Source organism: Anomaloglossus baeobatrachus, chromosome 1 (genome assembly GCF_048569485.1).
Source record: "Anomaloglossus baeobatrachus isolate aAnoBae1 chromosome 1, aAnoBae1.hap1, whole genome shotgun sequence".
Lineage (NCBI taxonomy): Eukaryota > Metazoa > Chordata > Amphibia > Anura > Aromobatidae > Anomaloglossus > Anomaloglossus baeobatrachus.
This window is the reverse complement of record NC_134353.1, coordinates 767,832,991-767,848,944: the sequence shown is the minus strand read 5'-3', so window position 1 is coordinate 767,848,944 and position 15,954 is coordinate 767,832,991. Positions and strand designations below refer to the sequence as shown.

The window sequence follows — 15,954 nt, the reverse complement described above, 5'->3', positions numbered from 1 at the left end:
ATTGCACCTTAACTACTTCAAGACATATGACAGTGGGATTTAACACGCACCAGTAGGAGGTTGCGTTATTCCCCGCTTCCATTGGGGTGCCTGTGATGTGATTGTGGGATGTCAATGGGATGTTATGACAGCCAAGGGTCAGCTAATTCTTTGTACAAGCAATCGACTGATAGCAGCTTCAAGTCCCCTAACAGAACTAATAAAAACCAATATGAAAAAAAAAACCTACACAAAAGTTCAAATCACGCCCCTTTTGCTCCATTGAATAGTGAATTAAAAAAATACATATTTGGTATCGCTGTGTTCAGAAATGGCCGATCTATCAAATATCAAATAAATTAGTACAATTGGTAAACAGCGTAACAAAAATAAATTAAAAAATGCCAGAATTATGTTTTTTTGAGCCACAGCAACGTTGCAATGAAATACCATAAGAGGAGATCAAAACAGTGCACCTAAAGGGAGGAAAAAAACAGGAACAAAAATGGAAAATGGCCATGGCGTGAAGGGGTTAACATATTTAGAAATGTGTGTCGTTTCCAACCTCTACTACCAGAGTGTGAGTTTCTTGAACCTTACCTAATGGCATAATAGAGAGATATTTGCCCCTGAATTTACTGGCAATGGTGATTTCCTGCCATAGACTCCAGCCATTCTTGGAGTAGACATGATGAGCTGCGGCTGGTGGGTGATGACTGACCTGATGGCAGAAACACAAACACATTTTTTTATCTAGAACATTTCCAAAAATTGATGTTCCAGTGAAGACCTGCAGCAATCGGGCCAAACAAACCTGTCTCTTTCATTTACGTAATTAATGAATGTTACATACATCACATCGAATTACACAGTTCTGCTCTCACTATTAATTTGTATCAAAATGTGGAATAACCATGACAGCCGTTAAGAAATCATAAATTCTATTATTTTGCCACAATTGTCCACTAAATGGCAGAATATAACGCTTAAAGGGAAGAGACGGCATTTCAATCTTCCCTTCAGTTAGCAGCAAAGCCTGAATCGGTACTACCGGCAGCCATCGGTGACAATGTCCATATGCCAATATCACATTGCAGTCTCCAAGAAAATGACGCTGTGGTCCTAAACGTCATCCTCCCTTATCCTAATGCCCAGAAAGAGAAGAGGGAAGGGAGAAGTAACAGACACATGACAGCAGATCCGCCAATATTTACTGCAGTTGTAATGCGATCTAGCAGTAGATTTTCATGACAAATGGCAGCTGCGTCTCCCCCTAGAGCCTAAAAGTTGAAAATATCAATACAATTTACAGTATTTTCTTTTTTGATACCATTACATTTATACAATCTATTTATCTGTCTCTAGTTTAGTTGATGAATTTTTTTTGTTATTTTTATGACAAATTCCCTTTAAAAAAAAAATGTCTGCAACTGAGAAATATATGCATAAAATGTTGCATATTAAAAGGCACATTAAATTAGCCATCATCCCAACTTGCTCATATCTATGGTTTCAGATGATATTATGTATGGGGGGCCTCCTGATCATCCCCGGATAGATATCATGGAACATAAAAATCCAACATGGGTGGTACGGTGGCTCAGTGGTTAGCACTGCAGTCTTGCAGCGCTGGGGTCCTGGGTTCAATTCCCACCAAGGACAACATCTGCAGGAGTTTGTATGTTCTCCCCGTGTTTGTGTGGGTTTCCTCCGGGTACTCCGGTTTCCTCCCACACTCCAAAAACATACAGTTAGGGACCGTAGATTGTGAGCCCCAATGGGGACAGTGTTGCCATTGTATGTAAAGCGCTGTGCAATTAATAGCGCTATATAAATGAATAAATATTATATTATTATTATTATAACATGTCCTTTTTCGGACTGCTGATCCTTTTCTGTAAGGCTGTGTTCACACGTAGGGTAAAAGCTGCACTTTATCTCTTTATTACTATCTCCATAACACACAATAGCAATCTTCTTTGATTTTTTTGGTGCAGATACAAAGCTGGAGTTTAATGCATTTTTTCTTTGTTGTTTATTTTTGTGTTTTTGTTTGTTTTTTTTTTAAGTACAGAAAAGCTTTGATTCTGCTCTTACAAAATGTAACTGTGTTTTTTTCATGCTTTCCATAAGGAGAAAAAATCCCCAATATACAGAGTTCAACAGCTTGTTTAGACGCATAGTGGGCAAAGTTTTCATGAAATCACATCATCTTTGCTTGACATTTAACTCGGAATTTCTGAACATGTCCAGTAGACACCTCCCCTGACAATATGTTGGCCGAACCATTCGATATGTGTATAAGTTGAGGGCTTAACTGTACAACATTCAATGGCTTGCACAATGTTATCTTAATCCCCTTAAGTGAGATAACCTTCCATGATAAATTATCAAGATGGAGCATGATTTGTTAAGGTGGTGTCATACACAGCGACGACGACAACGACGTCGCTGCTACATCACCATTTTCTGTGACGTTGCAGCGACGTCCCGTCGCTGTCGCTGTGTATGGCATACAACAACGAGCTGGCCCCTGCTGTGAGGTCGTTGCTCGTTGCTAAATGTCCTGCTTCATTTTTTCGTCGTCGCTCTCCGGCTGTGAAGCGCACATCGCTGTGTGTGACAGCGAGAGAGCGACGAAATGAAGCGAGCAGAGAGCAGGAGCCGGCGTCTGGCAGCTGTGGAAAGCTGTAACCACTGTAAACATCGGGTAACCAAGGGAAGACCTTTCCCTGGTTACCCGATATTTACCTTCGTTACCAGCCTCCGCCGCTCTCACGCTGCCAGTGCTGGCTCCTGCTCTGTGCACATGTAGCTGCAGTACACATCGGGTTAATTAACCCGATGTGTACTGTAGCTAGGAGAGCAAGGAGCCAGCGCTAAGCAGTGTGCGCGGCTCCCTGCTCTCTGCACATGTAGCGACGTTATGATCGCTGCTGCGTCGCTGTGCTTGACAGCTAAGCAGCGATCATAACAGCGACTTACAAGGTCGCTGTTACGTCACAGAAAATGGTGACGTAACAGCGATGTCGTTGTCGCTGTCGCTATGTGTGACACCAGCTTTAGACTTGGCTGCTCCTGTACATTTCTTATATAATTCATACATTAATTTCTTGGTTTTGTTCTTTTCTTCCACTGGTGTATAATATGCTTTACAGGACAAAAGGAAATAAATTGTTTATCTATAGAACAATATAACTGGTCTATAGTAACTGGTTTAAGTCTATTTCACTGGTGGCACAATGAGAGTTGTAGTTTCCCAGTAGCTAGAGCTGCACATAGTGATCTACAGCATATATAAGGCAGCAGGTTTTGCAGTAAAGCTTATGGTAAGACAAGTGCCTGCTTGCGGTCTAAATCCATTAATAATTTCCTTATTGACAGGTATCACACTTTAATTTTTCCCTTTTGCTTCTGGTATAAATCTCCTAAGCAGAGACAAATCTCTGCAATTCCCTACAGCTGGGATAAAATAGGTTAAGCTGACGATGCAGAAGCGTACCGCAGATTGGAGCACTAAATTGGTTTTATAAAGGCTTTTTGGAGAAGAAATGAAGGTGTCAAGATTTAAGTTTTCCAAATCAACCATCATGGATTTTAATAGACTTGAGAAGCTGTGCCTGCACGCTAAATGGAGGTTTAGAGTAATTAAACGTATCTTCCTTTCACCGGCAGGCTCATTGTAGGAGCGCTCTGCATCGTCTGATCTCTGATCAGCCAGTATTGATTGCAATGAAACAGAGAGTGTAGTAGAGAAGACTCGCAGAATAGCACACAATGTACAAAGTAAATGTCAATGTACAAAAGATGGGACAGACCAAATGCACATCAATGTGATTGGATAAAAAAAAATGTACATAAACCTCTAGGCACCTTAATTTTACACCACAATCATGTTAACGGCAATTTTGCTAGATGTACAATTTTAAAAGAGAAATTAATTGCCATTGATTTGTCTGACTCCCATAACCTCCTATAAGGAGGCAACGAGTTCTCTGAGATTGCAATCATGGATTTAGTTTTGCAGAAAGGATTTGTCAGACCACAAAAAAAGTGCCCTTTGTGCCCCAGTAGAAAAGAATTCTACTTACTTGTTCACATATCGACCTGAATCCCAAATCTTCCAGTCTGTCAAGTTCAAATGTTTCTCCCAATAGCGGGTTGAATGGTTTTGCTGTCCGGTGGACTGTGGTGGAGTAGGAAGACACGGAGAAGGCTGCAACAAAGCACATCTGTTCTATTGCGTTCTCACATTTGACTGCCTTGTCCAGCAGCTCATGGTATTCCAAGTCTTCGGTGAGTCTCTGCAGCATGGAGAGTGGCTCGTTGAAATTGACCTACGATACAAAAAACAAAAAAATGAGACGGCTGCACATGGAGAGATACTCAATGTTCCCAAGCCAAGTTTCAACAACTCAAAAAAGAAGCCTCTCATGACTGTGGTGAAGCACTGTGGTGCCTATTAGAAGCAAAGCATGGTCATAATGGAAGTACCCACCAAAGATATGGCAGGTATCTCCGAGGCTGGGAACCTAGGATCTATCCTAGACATAATATAGGCAGAGACAAAAAAAAGGCATGCATGAAAAGTTCAGACATACTTATATTTTTAACCTCTTCACGACACATGACGTACTGGGTACGTCATGGATCGTGTCAGGTTAATGCATGCCTGCTGCTGACGATTTGAACAGCTGATATCAAGCACGAGTGGATTTGCTACCCACTCATGACTGTTAACCCCTTACAGAGCGCTGTGAAAATGTCACAGCGCGATGTAATAGCGGGCCACGGTAAGCATTCACTTACCCTGCTCCATCAGAAGGCACATGATGTGATCGATGGTTGTCATGTGATGACTCCTGAAGCTATCATGAGTCACTTCCTCTTACACCCTCCAGACTGCCATTTGTAATAGGAAAACTGCTTTTCTGCAGATCTCAGCTGTGTAGCTGTGATCTGGAGTAACGGAAGAGCGATCAGACTGTTGATCGTTATAGTCCCCTAGGGGGACTAGTAAAATAATAAAAAAGTTAAAAAAAAGTTTTAAATAATTAAAAAAAATCCTAAATGTTCAAATCACCCCCTTGAAAATTAAAGGGTTAAAAAAAATATACCTACATTTGGTATTACTGCATTCAAAAATGCCTGATCTATCTAAATATAAAATCAATTAATCCAATCGGTAAATGGCGTAGCGGCAAAAAATTCCAAACGGCAAAATTACGTTTTTTTGGTCACTGCGAATTTTGCGCAAAATGCGATAATAGGCGATCAAAACGGAGCTTCTGCGCCAAAATGTTACCATTAAAAATGTCAGTCCAAGACACAAAAAATAAGCTGTCACTGAGCCCCAGATCCCGAAAAATGAGAACGCTACAGATCACAGAAAATGGTGCAAAAAGTGCGCCATTTTTTATTTTTTTTTTCTACAAACTTTTTAATTTCTTTTAACCCCTTAGATAAAAGTAAACCTATACGTTTGGTATCTACATACTCGTACTGACCTGAGGCATCACACCGACACATCCTTCTTACCATGGAAGAAGGGAGAACCAGAGCAAAAAAGCTGAATCACAAATTACAAAGTTTTTTTATTTTTATATTCAAAGTGCACAGTGCAATACATGAAACATTGATGTTCAATAAAAAGAGGGGGTGGGGAGCATGGGTGAAAAACAGATCAACATTAGCCGGGTGTGGACTAACAGGCAAGAAAATGTTCAAATATAGGAAAACCCCTGATTGCCTGCAATGAAAAAAATCAATATGCTAAATGAGGGCATATGAGTGTGGTTAACCTGGAGGAGTGAGAACACAGAGAATTCGAACTGTTGGTGGTCAGATGTGGTTTGGCAAAGGAGATGGATAACAATCAGGAGACAACCCAATATAGGGGAAATCAGGTCATACATGAATAGCACAAGATCCCAAGTGGGAAGAAAAGTGCTCCTGACTGAACAATCACAGGACTAAGCCAAAGGATTGCCACAATAAAAGATAAGGTGTAATCACACAGTTGGACAAACCCCCTAAGTTTGTTGATACAAGGGGGGAGTCAGGTGGAGACCCCAAGGCTCTAGGGCAGGTCTTGATGTTAAATAAGAGTCATTAATAGGGAGTATAGCTTGCAAACAGGAAAAAAGAAAAATTCCAGGATGCAAAGTAGGTACAATAATAGTAAATTACATAGAGTAAATATAAATCACTAAAGAGCAGAAAAATACTCCCGACTAAATGGCCAAAAATAGGCCAATAACTGCCTAGAGTTAGTCAATGGTAAGAAATATATAAATGATGTCAAAAGGACACAGGAACCCCCCAGGGTGGTTGATAACCCCGAGGCAGGGTAGTACCAGGGAATATCTGCCAGACAAAAAACTTGGGGTGGAACATGAAAAAACGGCAGGTTAACTCACGGCAGGGAGGGGGGTAAAGATAAGGGCAAGTGCCCGATATAGTGAACATATGTTACCTGAGACCGGTGGCAGGGGGCCCGACGCACGTTTCGCGGCTTTCAGCGCATCGCTGGCCGCTTCATCATGGGGGAAGGTGAAGAGTGGTGCACACATCCGGTGGAGTGACCCATAAATAGCGCCGCGGAAATGGGAAACACAAATGGAATCCACAGTTCCGGAGTCAGACGGCGCATGCGCGGGCCCGCCAAAGAAGCTCCCCGCCACGTGACCCCAGCCGTCAAGGAGTCAGGCGCATGCGCGGAGGCCAAAACGAGAACAGATGTTCCCGCAGAGACCACCGCGCACGCGCGGACTCCATGGAGACGCCGGAGCGCGGCCAGGGAACAACAGGCGGGCGCACGCACGCGCACAAAACTCCGGACACGGTGGATAGATGAATGGGGAGACAAGGTGACACAAAATAGACGCTTGGCAAAGACCACAGAAATTAGGGATATACATAATAGCGGAACAACATGCGGAACACATAACACAGATAAAAAGACATAACACTACATGTCATAAAGTGAAACGTAATCCAGCACAGCCTAAAGAATGGTAAAGTTGCAGGCAGCCGCCAGGTGGAATTTTGAAACCAGGTCGCATCTCCAACCAAATCATGGTATATATATCAAATGAAACCATCCGCTAATTGATGTTGTCACAAGGGATATGTTGCATCATATTAAAAAGAAATCTAAGAAACAGAAAAAAATATATACATAATTAAAAACAAAAAGATTAAAAGCCACAAACACCCGATCAGAGTATTGCAATGGAAAGAAAAGATGGTACGTATTATACGTATTTGTTATAAAGTACGTAAATAGTCACAGATAAATAGATAGACATTCCATTACAAAAAGGTGATGAAGCAATGAGAGCTAAGTAATACATTCAGAGAAGGAAAGAAGGGGGGGATAATAAAAAGGGCCTAAAGAAAAGAAGCAAAACTAAGGGCCTCATTTAGGCCCTTAGGAGCGACCGTGTCCAAAGCCACAATCCACTTGGTTTCTCTTTGGGAAAGCATTTTTTTGATATTACCACCCCGTATACCACAGTGGACCACATCAATGCCACGTATTTTTAACACTTTAGGGTCACAATTGTGGTACTTTTTAAAGTGGCGGGGTAGAGTTTTTAGTAGAGAAAAATCATCCACAGCCCTGGCCGCGCCAATGTCCCTCACATGTTCCCTCACCCGTATCCGAAATTCTCTCGAAGTCAGTCCTATATAAATGTATGGACAGTTGCAAGTAGCATAATAGATAACGTTTTCAGTACTACATGAAATCCGATGTTGAATCGTAAAAGAGCGTAGAGAATCGGAACTGGTGAAGGAGTTAATGCGGAGGACATTGGCGCAGGCAAGGCAGTGCCCGCAAGGGAAGCAACCTAAAACGGGACCAATGGAACCAAATGGATTTGACTTTTTGATGGTATAATGACTGTGGACAAGAAAATCGCTCAGATTCCTGGCTCTCCTAGCCGTGGCCAAAGGTGTGGGAGAGAGAGACCGAGACAGAACAGGGTCGGTTTGAAGAACCGACCAATGACGAGCCAAAATATCTCGCATCCGATACCACTCAGAGTTGTAGGTGGAAATGAAGCGAGGATTTGAGTCAGCAGACATCTGCTTGGGTTGATGGTGTAAAAGTGAAGTCCTCCCGGTGTGTTTCGCTCTTAAATAGCCCTTTTTTATGCACCGACGACTATATCCCCTATCCAAGAATCGTGATTTTAAATCCTCAGCCTGTGCCTCAAAAGAGGCGTCCGATGAACATATCCGCCTCATCCGTAGAAATTGACCGGTCGGGATGGCTCTGACCGTAGATCCCATGTGTCCAGAAGAGGCATGAAGGAGTGCATTAACCGATGTTTTCTTGCGAAAGACATCGGTTTGAACACGTTGGTTACCATCAACTTCAAGGACAATATCCAGGAAATCTATACTGGTAGAGCTGGATTTATAAGTAAGACGGATGTTAAATGTGTTGAGATTAAGACACTGAACGAACGAATCGAGCTGCTCCACCGTGCCCTGCCAAAACATCAGAATATCATCGATGTACCTAATCCAGCACTGCGCATGGGTGGCGGCCTGCACGCCCTCATCACCGAAAACCTGTCTCTCCCAATAGCCAAGAAACAGGTTAGCGTACGAGGGCGCACAGGCCGCGCCCATCGCAGTGCCGCGCTTCTGAAGATAGAAGGAGTCTTTAAATGTAAAATAATTATGTGACAGGGCAAAGTTTAGCAGCTCAAGTACCAGCTCGTTCAGGTCAGGATCCCGACCGGACATTTCAAGGAAAAAGCGGGCCGCACGGACGCCATCTTCATGTCGTATACAGGTGTACAGTGATTCTACGTCCATGGTGACAAAAAGTAAATCGGACTCCATTGAGATGCCGTCAACCCTCATGAGCACGTCCGTCGTGTCTTTGGCATAAGACGGGAGTGATTCGACTAAAGGTCTAAGGTAAAAGTCAATGAATCTGCATACAGGTTCACAAAACCCGTCAATGCCAGACACGATCGGACGGCCAGGAGGGTTAACGGCATCCTTGTGGATCTTAGGAAGGAGATATAGCGTCGGGACCCTGGGGAACTTCACCATCAGACCATCAAACATTTTTTTCGATATAATGCCCAAATCATGGGCTCTAAGAAGAATTTTTTGTAATTTAAGGGAAAAAGAGGTGGTGGGGTTATAATCCAATTTTTGGTACGTGTCCTTATCTCTTAGTTGTTTAAATACTTCCCTCTCATATTGAACAGTGGGCCAGATCACAATGTTGCCCCCTTTGTCAGCCGCCTTGAAAATGACATCATCAAGTTGTTGTAATTCAGTCAGAGCCTGTCTCTGTTTCATTGTAAGGTTGTCTGGAAAACGTCGTGTCGAAATTTTCTTGAAGTCCTCCATGACAAGCTTAGTAAAGATCTCTACAGCAGGGCAGACTGACAAAGGGGGGAACCTTGATGACCTGGGGTGGAGAAAAGTAGGAGACGTACCTGGATTACTAATTTGTTCTGCAAGTAGGTCTTCTAGCGCCGCAAGAGCTTCTTGTTCAAGGTCACTCATGGTATCCAAACCACCAGATTTTTTATTATGAAGCTTCTTCAAAATAAGTTTTCTTGAAAAAAGATACAGATCTTTCAAAGCTGTAAAATAATGAAAATTATTGGTAGGAGAAAAGGACAGACCCAGAGATAAGACCTCGATCTGTGTTTCCGAGAGAAGATGATTTGATAAATTAATTACCTGGAGTTTGTTTTTGTTTTTTCCATCCTGAGGTTTACCAAAACCAGGTTTAGGGGGTCCAGATTTTTTCGGGCCACTCCTGGTAGTAATACCAATAGAATCTTCATTGAGATAAGAACTCTCAGAAGTCACAGATCGACCATCATCCATGGAGCTGCCTGATCTCAAAGAAGCCGATCTGGAGCGTGTTTTGAAACCTGTACGAGATTGTGAACGTGCTCTCGCAGCGCCAGACCTCCACCTGTAGACTCGATTGTTAGCTTTATCGGCCAGATCTCTTTGAAATTTTTTAGATTTATACTCAACCACCTCCTTTTCACATTTTTGGGATTCAAGATCCATCTCCTCGTTAAATTTCTGCAGCGCATCCTCTGATGATTTAGACTTGATAATAGAAAGGAGGCTCTCCATCTCGGTCTCAATCTCCAAAAGGGTAGAACTATTGTGGTCACGCAGGAGGGTCAGGAATCCAGGACCTCCTGCGTGACCACAATAGTTCTAAACACGCTCCAGATCGGCTTCTTTGAGATCAGGCAGCTCCATGGATGATGGTCGATCTGTGACTTCTGAGAGTTCTTATCTCAATGAAGATTCTATTGGTATTACTACCAGGAGTGGCCCGAAAAAATCTGGACCCCCTAAACCTGGTTTTGGTAAACCTCAGGATGGAAAAAACAAAAACAAACTCCAGGTAATTAATTTATCAAATCATCTTCTCTCGGAAACACAGATCGAGGTCTTATCTCTGGGTCTGTCCTTTTCTCCTACCAATAATTTTCATTATTTTACAGCTTTGAAAGATCTGTATCTTTTTTCAAGAAAACTTATTTTGAAGAAGCTTCATAATAAAAAATCTGGTGGTTTGGATACCATGAGTGACCTTGAACAAGAAGCTCTTGCGGCGCTAGAAGACCTACTTGCAGAACAAATTAGTAATCCAGGTACGTCTCCTACTTTTCTCCACCCCAGGTCATCAAGGTTCCCCCCTTTGTCAGTCTGCCCTGCTGTAGAGATCTTTACTAAGCTTGTCATGGAGGACTTCAAGAAAATTTCGACACGACGTTTTCCAGACAACCTTACAATGAAACAGAGACAGGCTCTGACTGAATTACAACAACTTGATGATGTCATTTTCAAGGCGGCTGACAAAGGGGGCAACATTGTGATCTGGCCCACTGTTCAATATGAGAGGGAAGTATTTAAACAACTAAGAGATAAGGACACGTACCAAAAATTGGATTATAACCCCACCACCTCTTTTTCCCTTAAATTACAAAAAATTCTTCTTAGAGCCCATGATTTGGGCATTATATCGAAAAAAATGTTTGATGGTCTGATGGTGAAGTTCCCCAGGGTCCCGACGCTATATCTCCTTCCTAAGATCCACAAGGATGCCGTTAACCCTCCTGGCCGTCCGATCGTGTCTGGCATTGACGGGTTTTGTGAACCTGTATGCAGATTCATTGACTTTTACCTTAGACCTTTAGTCGAATCACTCCCGTCTTATGCCAAAGACACGACGGACGTGCTCATGAGGGTTGACGGCATCTCAATGGAGTCCGATTTACTTTTTGTCACCATGGACGTAGAATCACTGTACACCTGTATACGACATGAAGATGGCGTCCGTGCGGCCCGCTTTTTCCTTGAAATGTCCGGTCGGGATCCTGACCTGAACGAGCTGGTACTTGAGCTGCTAAACTTTGCCCTGTCACATAATTATTTTACATTTAAAGACTCCTTCTATCTTCAGAAGCGCGGCACTGCGATGGGCGCGGCCTGTGCGCCCTCGTACGCTAACCTGTTTCTTGGCTATTGGGAGAGACAGGTTTTCGGTGATGAGGGCGTGCAGGCCGCCACCCATGCGCAGTGCTGGATTAGGTACATCGATGATATTCTGATGTTTTGGCAGGGCACGGTGGAGCAGCTCGATTCGTTCGTTCAGTGTCTTAATCTCAACACATTTAACATCCGTCTTACTTATAAATCCAGCTCTACCAGTATAGATTTCCTGGATATTGTCCTTGAAGTTGATGGTAACCAACGTGTTCAAACCGATGTCTTTCGCAAGAAAACATCGGTTAATGCACTCCTTCATGCCTCTTCTGGACACATGGGATCTACGGTCAGAGCCATCCCGACCGGTCAATTTCTACGGATGAGGCGGATATGTTCATCGGACGCCTCTTTTGAGGCACAGGCTGAGGATTTAAAATCACGATTCTTGGATAGGGGATATAGTCGTCGGTGCATAAAAAAGGGCTATTTAAGAGCGAAACACACCGGGAGGACTTCACTTTTACACCATCAACCCAAGCAGATGTCTGCTGACTCAAATCCTCGCTTCATTTCCACCTACAACTCTGAGTGGTATCGGATGCGAGATATTTTGGCTCAACATTGGTCGGTTCTTCAAACCGACCCTGTTCTGTCTCGGTCTCTCTCTCCCACACCTTTGGCCACGGCTAGGAGAGCCAGGAATCTGAGCGATTTTCTTGTCCACAGTCATTATACCATCAAAAAGTCAAATCCATTTGGTTCCATTGGTACCGTTTTAGGTTGCTTCCCTTGCGGGCACTGCCTTGCCTGCGCCAATGTCCTCCGCAGTAACTCCTTCACCAGTTCCGATTCTCTACGCTCTTTTACGATTCAACATCGGATTTCATGTAGTACTGAAAACGTTATCTATTATGCTACTTGCAACTGTCCATACATTTATATAGGACTGACTTCGAGAGAATTTCGGATACGGGTGAGGGAACATGTGAGGGACATTGGCGCGGCCAGGGCTGTGGATGATTTTTCTCTACTAAAAACTCTACCCCGCCACTTTAAAAAGTACCACAATTGTGACCCTAAAGTGTTAAAAATACGTGGCATTGATGTGGTCCACTGTGGTATACGGGGTGGTAATATCAAAAAAATGCTTTCCCAAAGAGAAACCAAGTGGATTGTGGCTTTGGACACGGTCGCTCCTAAGGGCCTAAATGAGGCCCTTAGTTTTGCTTCTTTTCTTTAGGCCCTTTTTATTATCCCCCCCTTCTTTCCTTCTCTGAATGTATTACTTAGCTCTCATTGCTTCATCACCTTTTTGTAATGGAATGTCTATCTATTTATCTGTGACTATTTACGTACTTTATAACAAATACGTATAATACGTACCATCTTTTCTTTCCATTGCAATACTCTGATCGGGTGTTTGTGGCTTTTAATCTTTTTGTTTTTAATTATGTATATATTTTTTTCTGTTTCTTAGATTTCTTTTTAATATGATGCAACATATCCCTTGTGACAACATCAATTAGCGGATGGTTTCATTTGATATATATACCATGATTTGGTTGGAGATGCGACCTGGTTTCAAAATTCCACCTGGCGGCTGCCTGCAACTTTACCATTCTTTAGGCTGTGCTGGATTACGTTTCACTTTATGACATGTAGTGTTATGTCTTTTTATCTGTGTTATGTGTTCCGCATGTTGTTCCGCTATTATGTATATCCCTAATTTCTGTGGTCTTTGCCAAGCGTCTATTTTGTGTCACCTTGTCTCCCCATTCATCTATCCACCGTGTCCGGAGTTTTGTGCGCGTGCGTGCGCCCGCCTGTTGTTCCCTGGCCGCGCTCCGGCGTCTCCATGGAGTCCGCGCGTGCGCGGTGGTCTCTGCGGGAACATCTGTTCTCGTTTTGGCCTCCGCGCATGCGCCTGACTCCTTGACGGCTGGGGTCACGTGGCGGGGAGCTTCTTTGGCGGGCCCGCGCATGCGCCGTCTGACTCCGGAACTGTGGATTCCATTTGTGTTTCCCATTTCCGCGGCGCTATTTATGGGTCACTCCACCGGATGTGTGCACCACTCTTCACCTTCCCCCATGATGAAGCGGCCAGCGATGCGCTGAAAGCCGCGAAACGTGCGTCGGGCCCCCTGCCACCGGTCTCAGGTAACATATGTTCACTATATCGGGCACTTGCCCTTATCTTTACCCCCCTCCCTGCCGTGAGTTAACCTGCCGTTTTTTCATGTTCCACCCCAAGTTTTTTGTCTGGCAGATATTCCCTGGTACTACCCTGCCTCGGGGTTATCAACCACCCTGGGGGGTTCCTGTGTCCTTTTGACATCATTTATATATTTCTTACCATTGACTAACTCTAGGCAGTTATTGGCCTATTTTTGGCCATTTAGTCGGGAGTATTTTTCTGCTCTTTAGTGATTTATATTTACTCTATGTAATTTACTATTATTGTACCTACTTTGCATCCTGGAATTTTTCTTTTTTCCTGTTTGCAAGCTATACTCCCTATTAATGACTCTTATTTAACATCAAGACCTGCCCTAGAGCCTTGGGGTCTCCACCTGACTCCCCCCTTGTATCAACAAACTTAGGGGGTTTGTCCAACTGTGTGATTACACCTTATCTTTTATTGTGGCAATCCTTTGGCTTAGTCCTGTGATTGTTCAGTCAGGAGCACTTTTCTTCCCACTTGGGATCTTGTGCTATTCATGTATGACCTGATTTCCCCTATATTGGGTTGTCTCCTGATTGTTATCCATCTCCTTTGCCAAACCACATCTGACCACCAACAGTTCGAATTCTCTGTGTTCTCACTCCTCCAGGTTAACCACACTCATATGCCCTCATTTAGCATATTGATTTTTTTCATTGCAGGCAATCAGGGGTTTTCCTATATTTGAACATTTTCTTGCCTGTTAGTCCACACCCGGCTAATGTTGATCTGTTTTTCACCCATGCTCCCCACCCCCTCTTTTTATTGAACATCAATGTTTCATGTATTGCACTGTGCACTTTGAATATAAAAATAAAAAAACTTTGTAATTTGTGATTCAGCTTTTTTGCTCTGGTTCTCCCTTCTTCCATGTTTTTTGAGCTGCTGAAAACCTGAGTTGGCCTGTCCACCAGGTTTATTTAATTGTATTTTCCCTATGGAATGTATATTTCTCATCCTTCTTACCATATAGTGAACATGGTGAATAAAATATCTCAAAAGCAATCATGCAATTGCACTTTATTTTGCAATTTTTCCACACTTGTAATTTTTTTGCTGTTTTCCAGTACACTATATGGTAAAACTTATGGTTTCATTTAAAAGTAGAACTCGTCCTGCAAAAAATAAGCTCTTATATCGCAAGATTGACAGAAAAATAAAAAAGTTACGGCTCTCAAAGAAGGGAAGCGGAAAAAAAAACAAACGGAAAAACGTCCGGGGGTGAAGGGGTTAAGATTCTAGGTAAAATTCAGGGCAGCAATGAGAATAATGGTGAAAATAGAGGCCATGTACAAGCTTGAGCTGAAATATGGTAAGAAATATAGAGACGACTAGCAGTTTAATGGCGAATATCCTCAATCTGTACTGCAGAAACACTTGGCAATGTGATACAACACAGAGAATTTTATAGTGTGCAGTAATAAACCAAATATGTTCAGTAATAAAACAGGTTATGTGACAGTGATATATATAGAGGGAGGGTATATACTAACTAGAACTACAACTGTCTCCCAGCATTCCCCAGGACCAGAGCACTAACCACATGAGAAGATGGTCTGTTTCACTTTCTTTCCCAGTCTCTGCACACAAGCTCTGCCCCATCATCCCTTGTCACTCATCTCCACTTCACTGACCAATGTGACCATTTCTGTGCCAGGATGGAGTTTACAAGCTGCACAGGCGCTTGGCCATGCAGCTAGAAAGGCAGCTCTGCTCTGTAAGTACTAGTAGCACACCAGGGGTGTACTTACTTCTTAGAAGAGATTCCATCTAGAGTACAGTATGCATGGTATGGCAGCCATATACCAATTTGTGCAGTAATAAAAATTGCTTTAAAAACTCTCATACAACACTAACATGGCCACACACAAATACAATTTTATTGAGACCGGCTGACCATCTTACTGACTTGTATTTTACGGGCAGGTAATAGGGGAAAGAAGGACCAGGCATGTTGGATTTCAACATGTCCAATCCTTTTGTTCTCATGGAAGATACATCTGGAAGTAGCTTAATCCTCTCTACCCTTAAAAGGAACCTGGCAGGTGCAATTTGCACCCAGAATCACAAGCAATTCTGGGTGCATATTTCTAATCCCTGCCTAACTGTCCCAGCATCTATTATTTCTAAAGATATCCTTTTTGATATGCTAATGAGTGCAGGGACTAGTCACAAGGGCGCTAGTTTGTGTGCTCATTCCGTCCTGTTAGCACGCCCACAGGGGTGTGCTAACATGGTATTCAATGCCCATTGCC

The 15,954-nt window shown here is 43.0% G+C and overlaps 1 protein-coding gene across 3 annotated transcripts in view; it reads right to left on the bottom strand.

The window, feature by feature from the left end:
- OSBP2 (oxysterol binding protein 2) overlaps positions 1-15,954 on the bottom strand; it is a 326,746-nt gene that overhangs the window by 26,310 nt on the left and 284,482 nt on the right. For all 3 annotated transcript variants that reach the window (XM_075324438.1, XM_075324455.1, XM_075324447.1), the window contains 2 exons: positions 4,071-4,316; positions 580-700 (listed from right to left, as the gene is read on the bottom strand). In XM_075324438.1, coding sequence (XP_075180553.1) covers positions 580-700; positions 4,071-4,316 — 367 coding nt within the window. The remainder of the gene's footprint in view (positions 1-579; positions 701-4,070; positions 4,317-15,954) is intronic.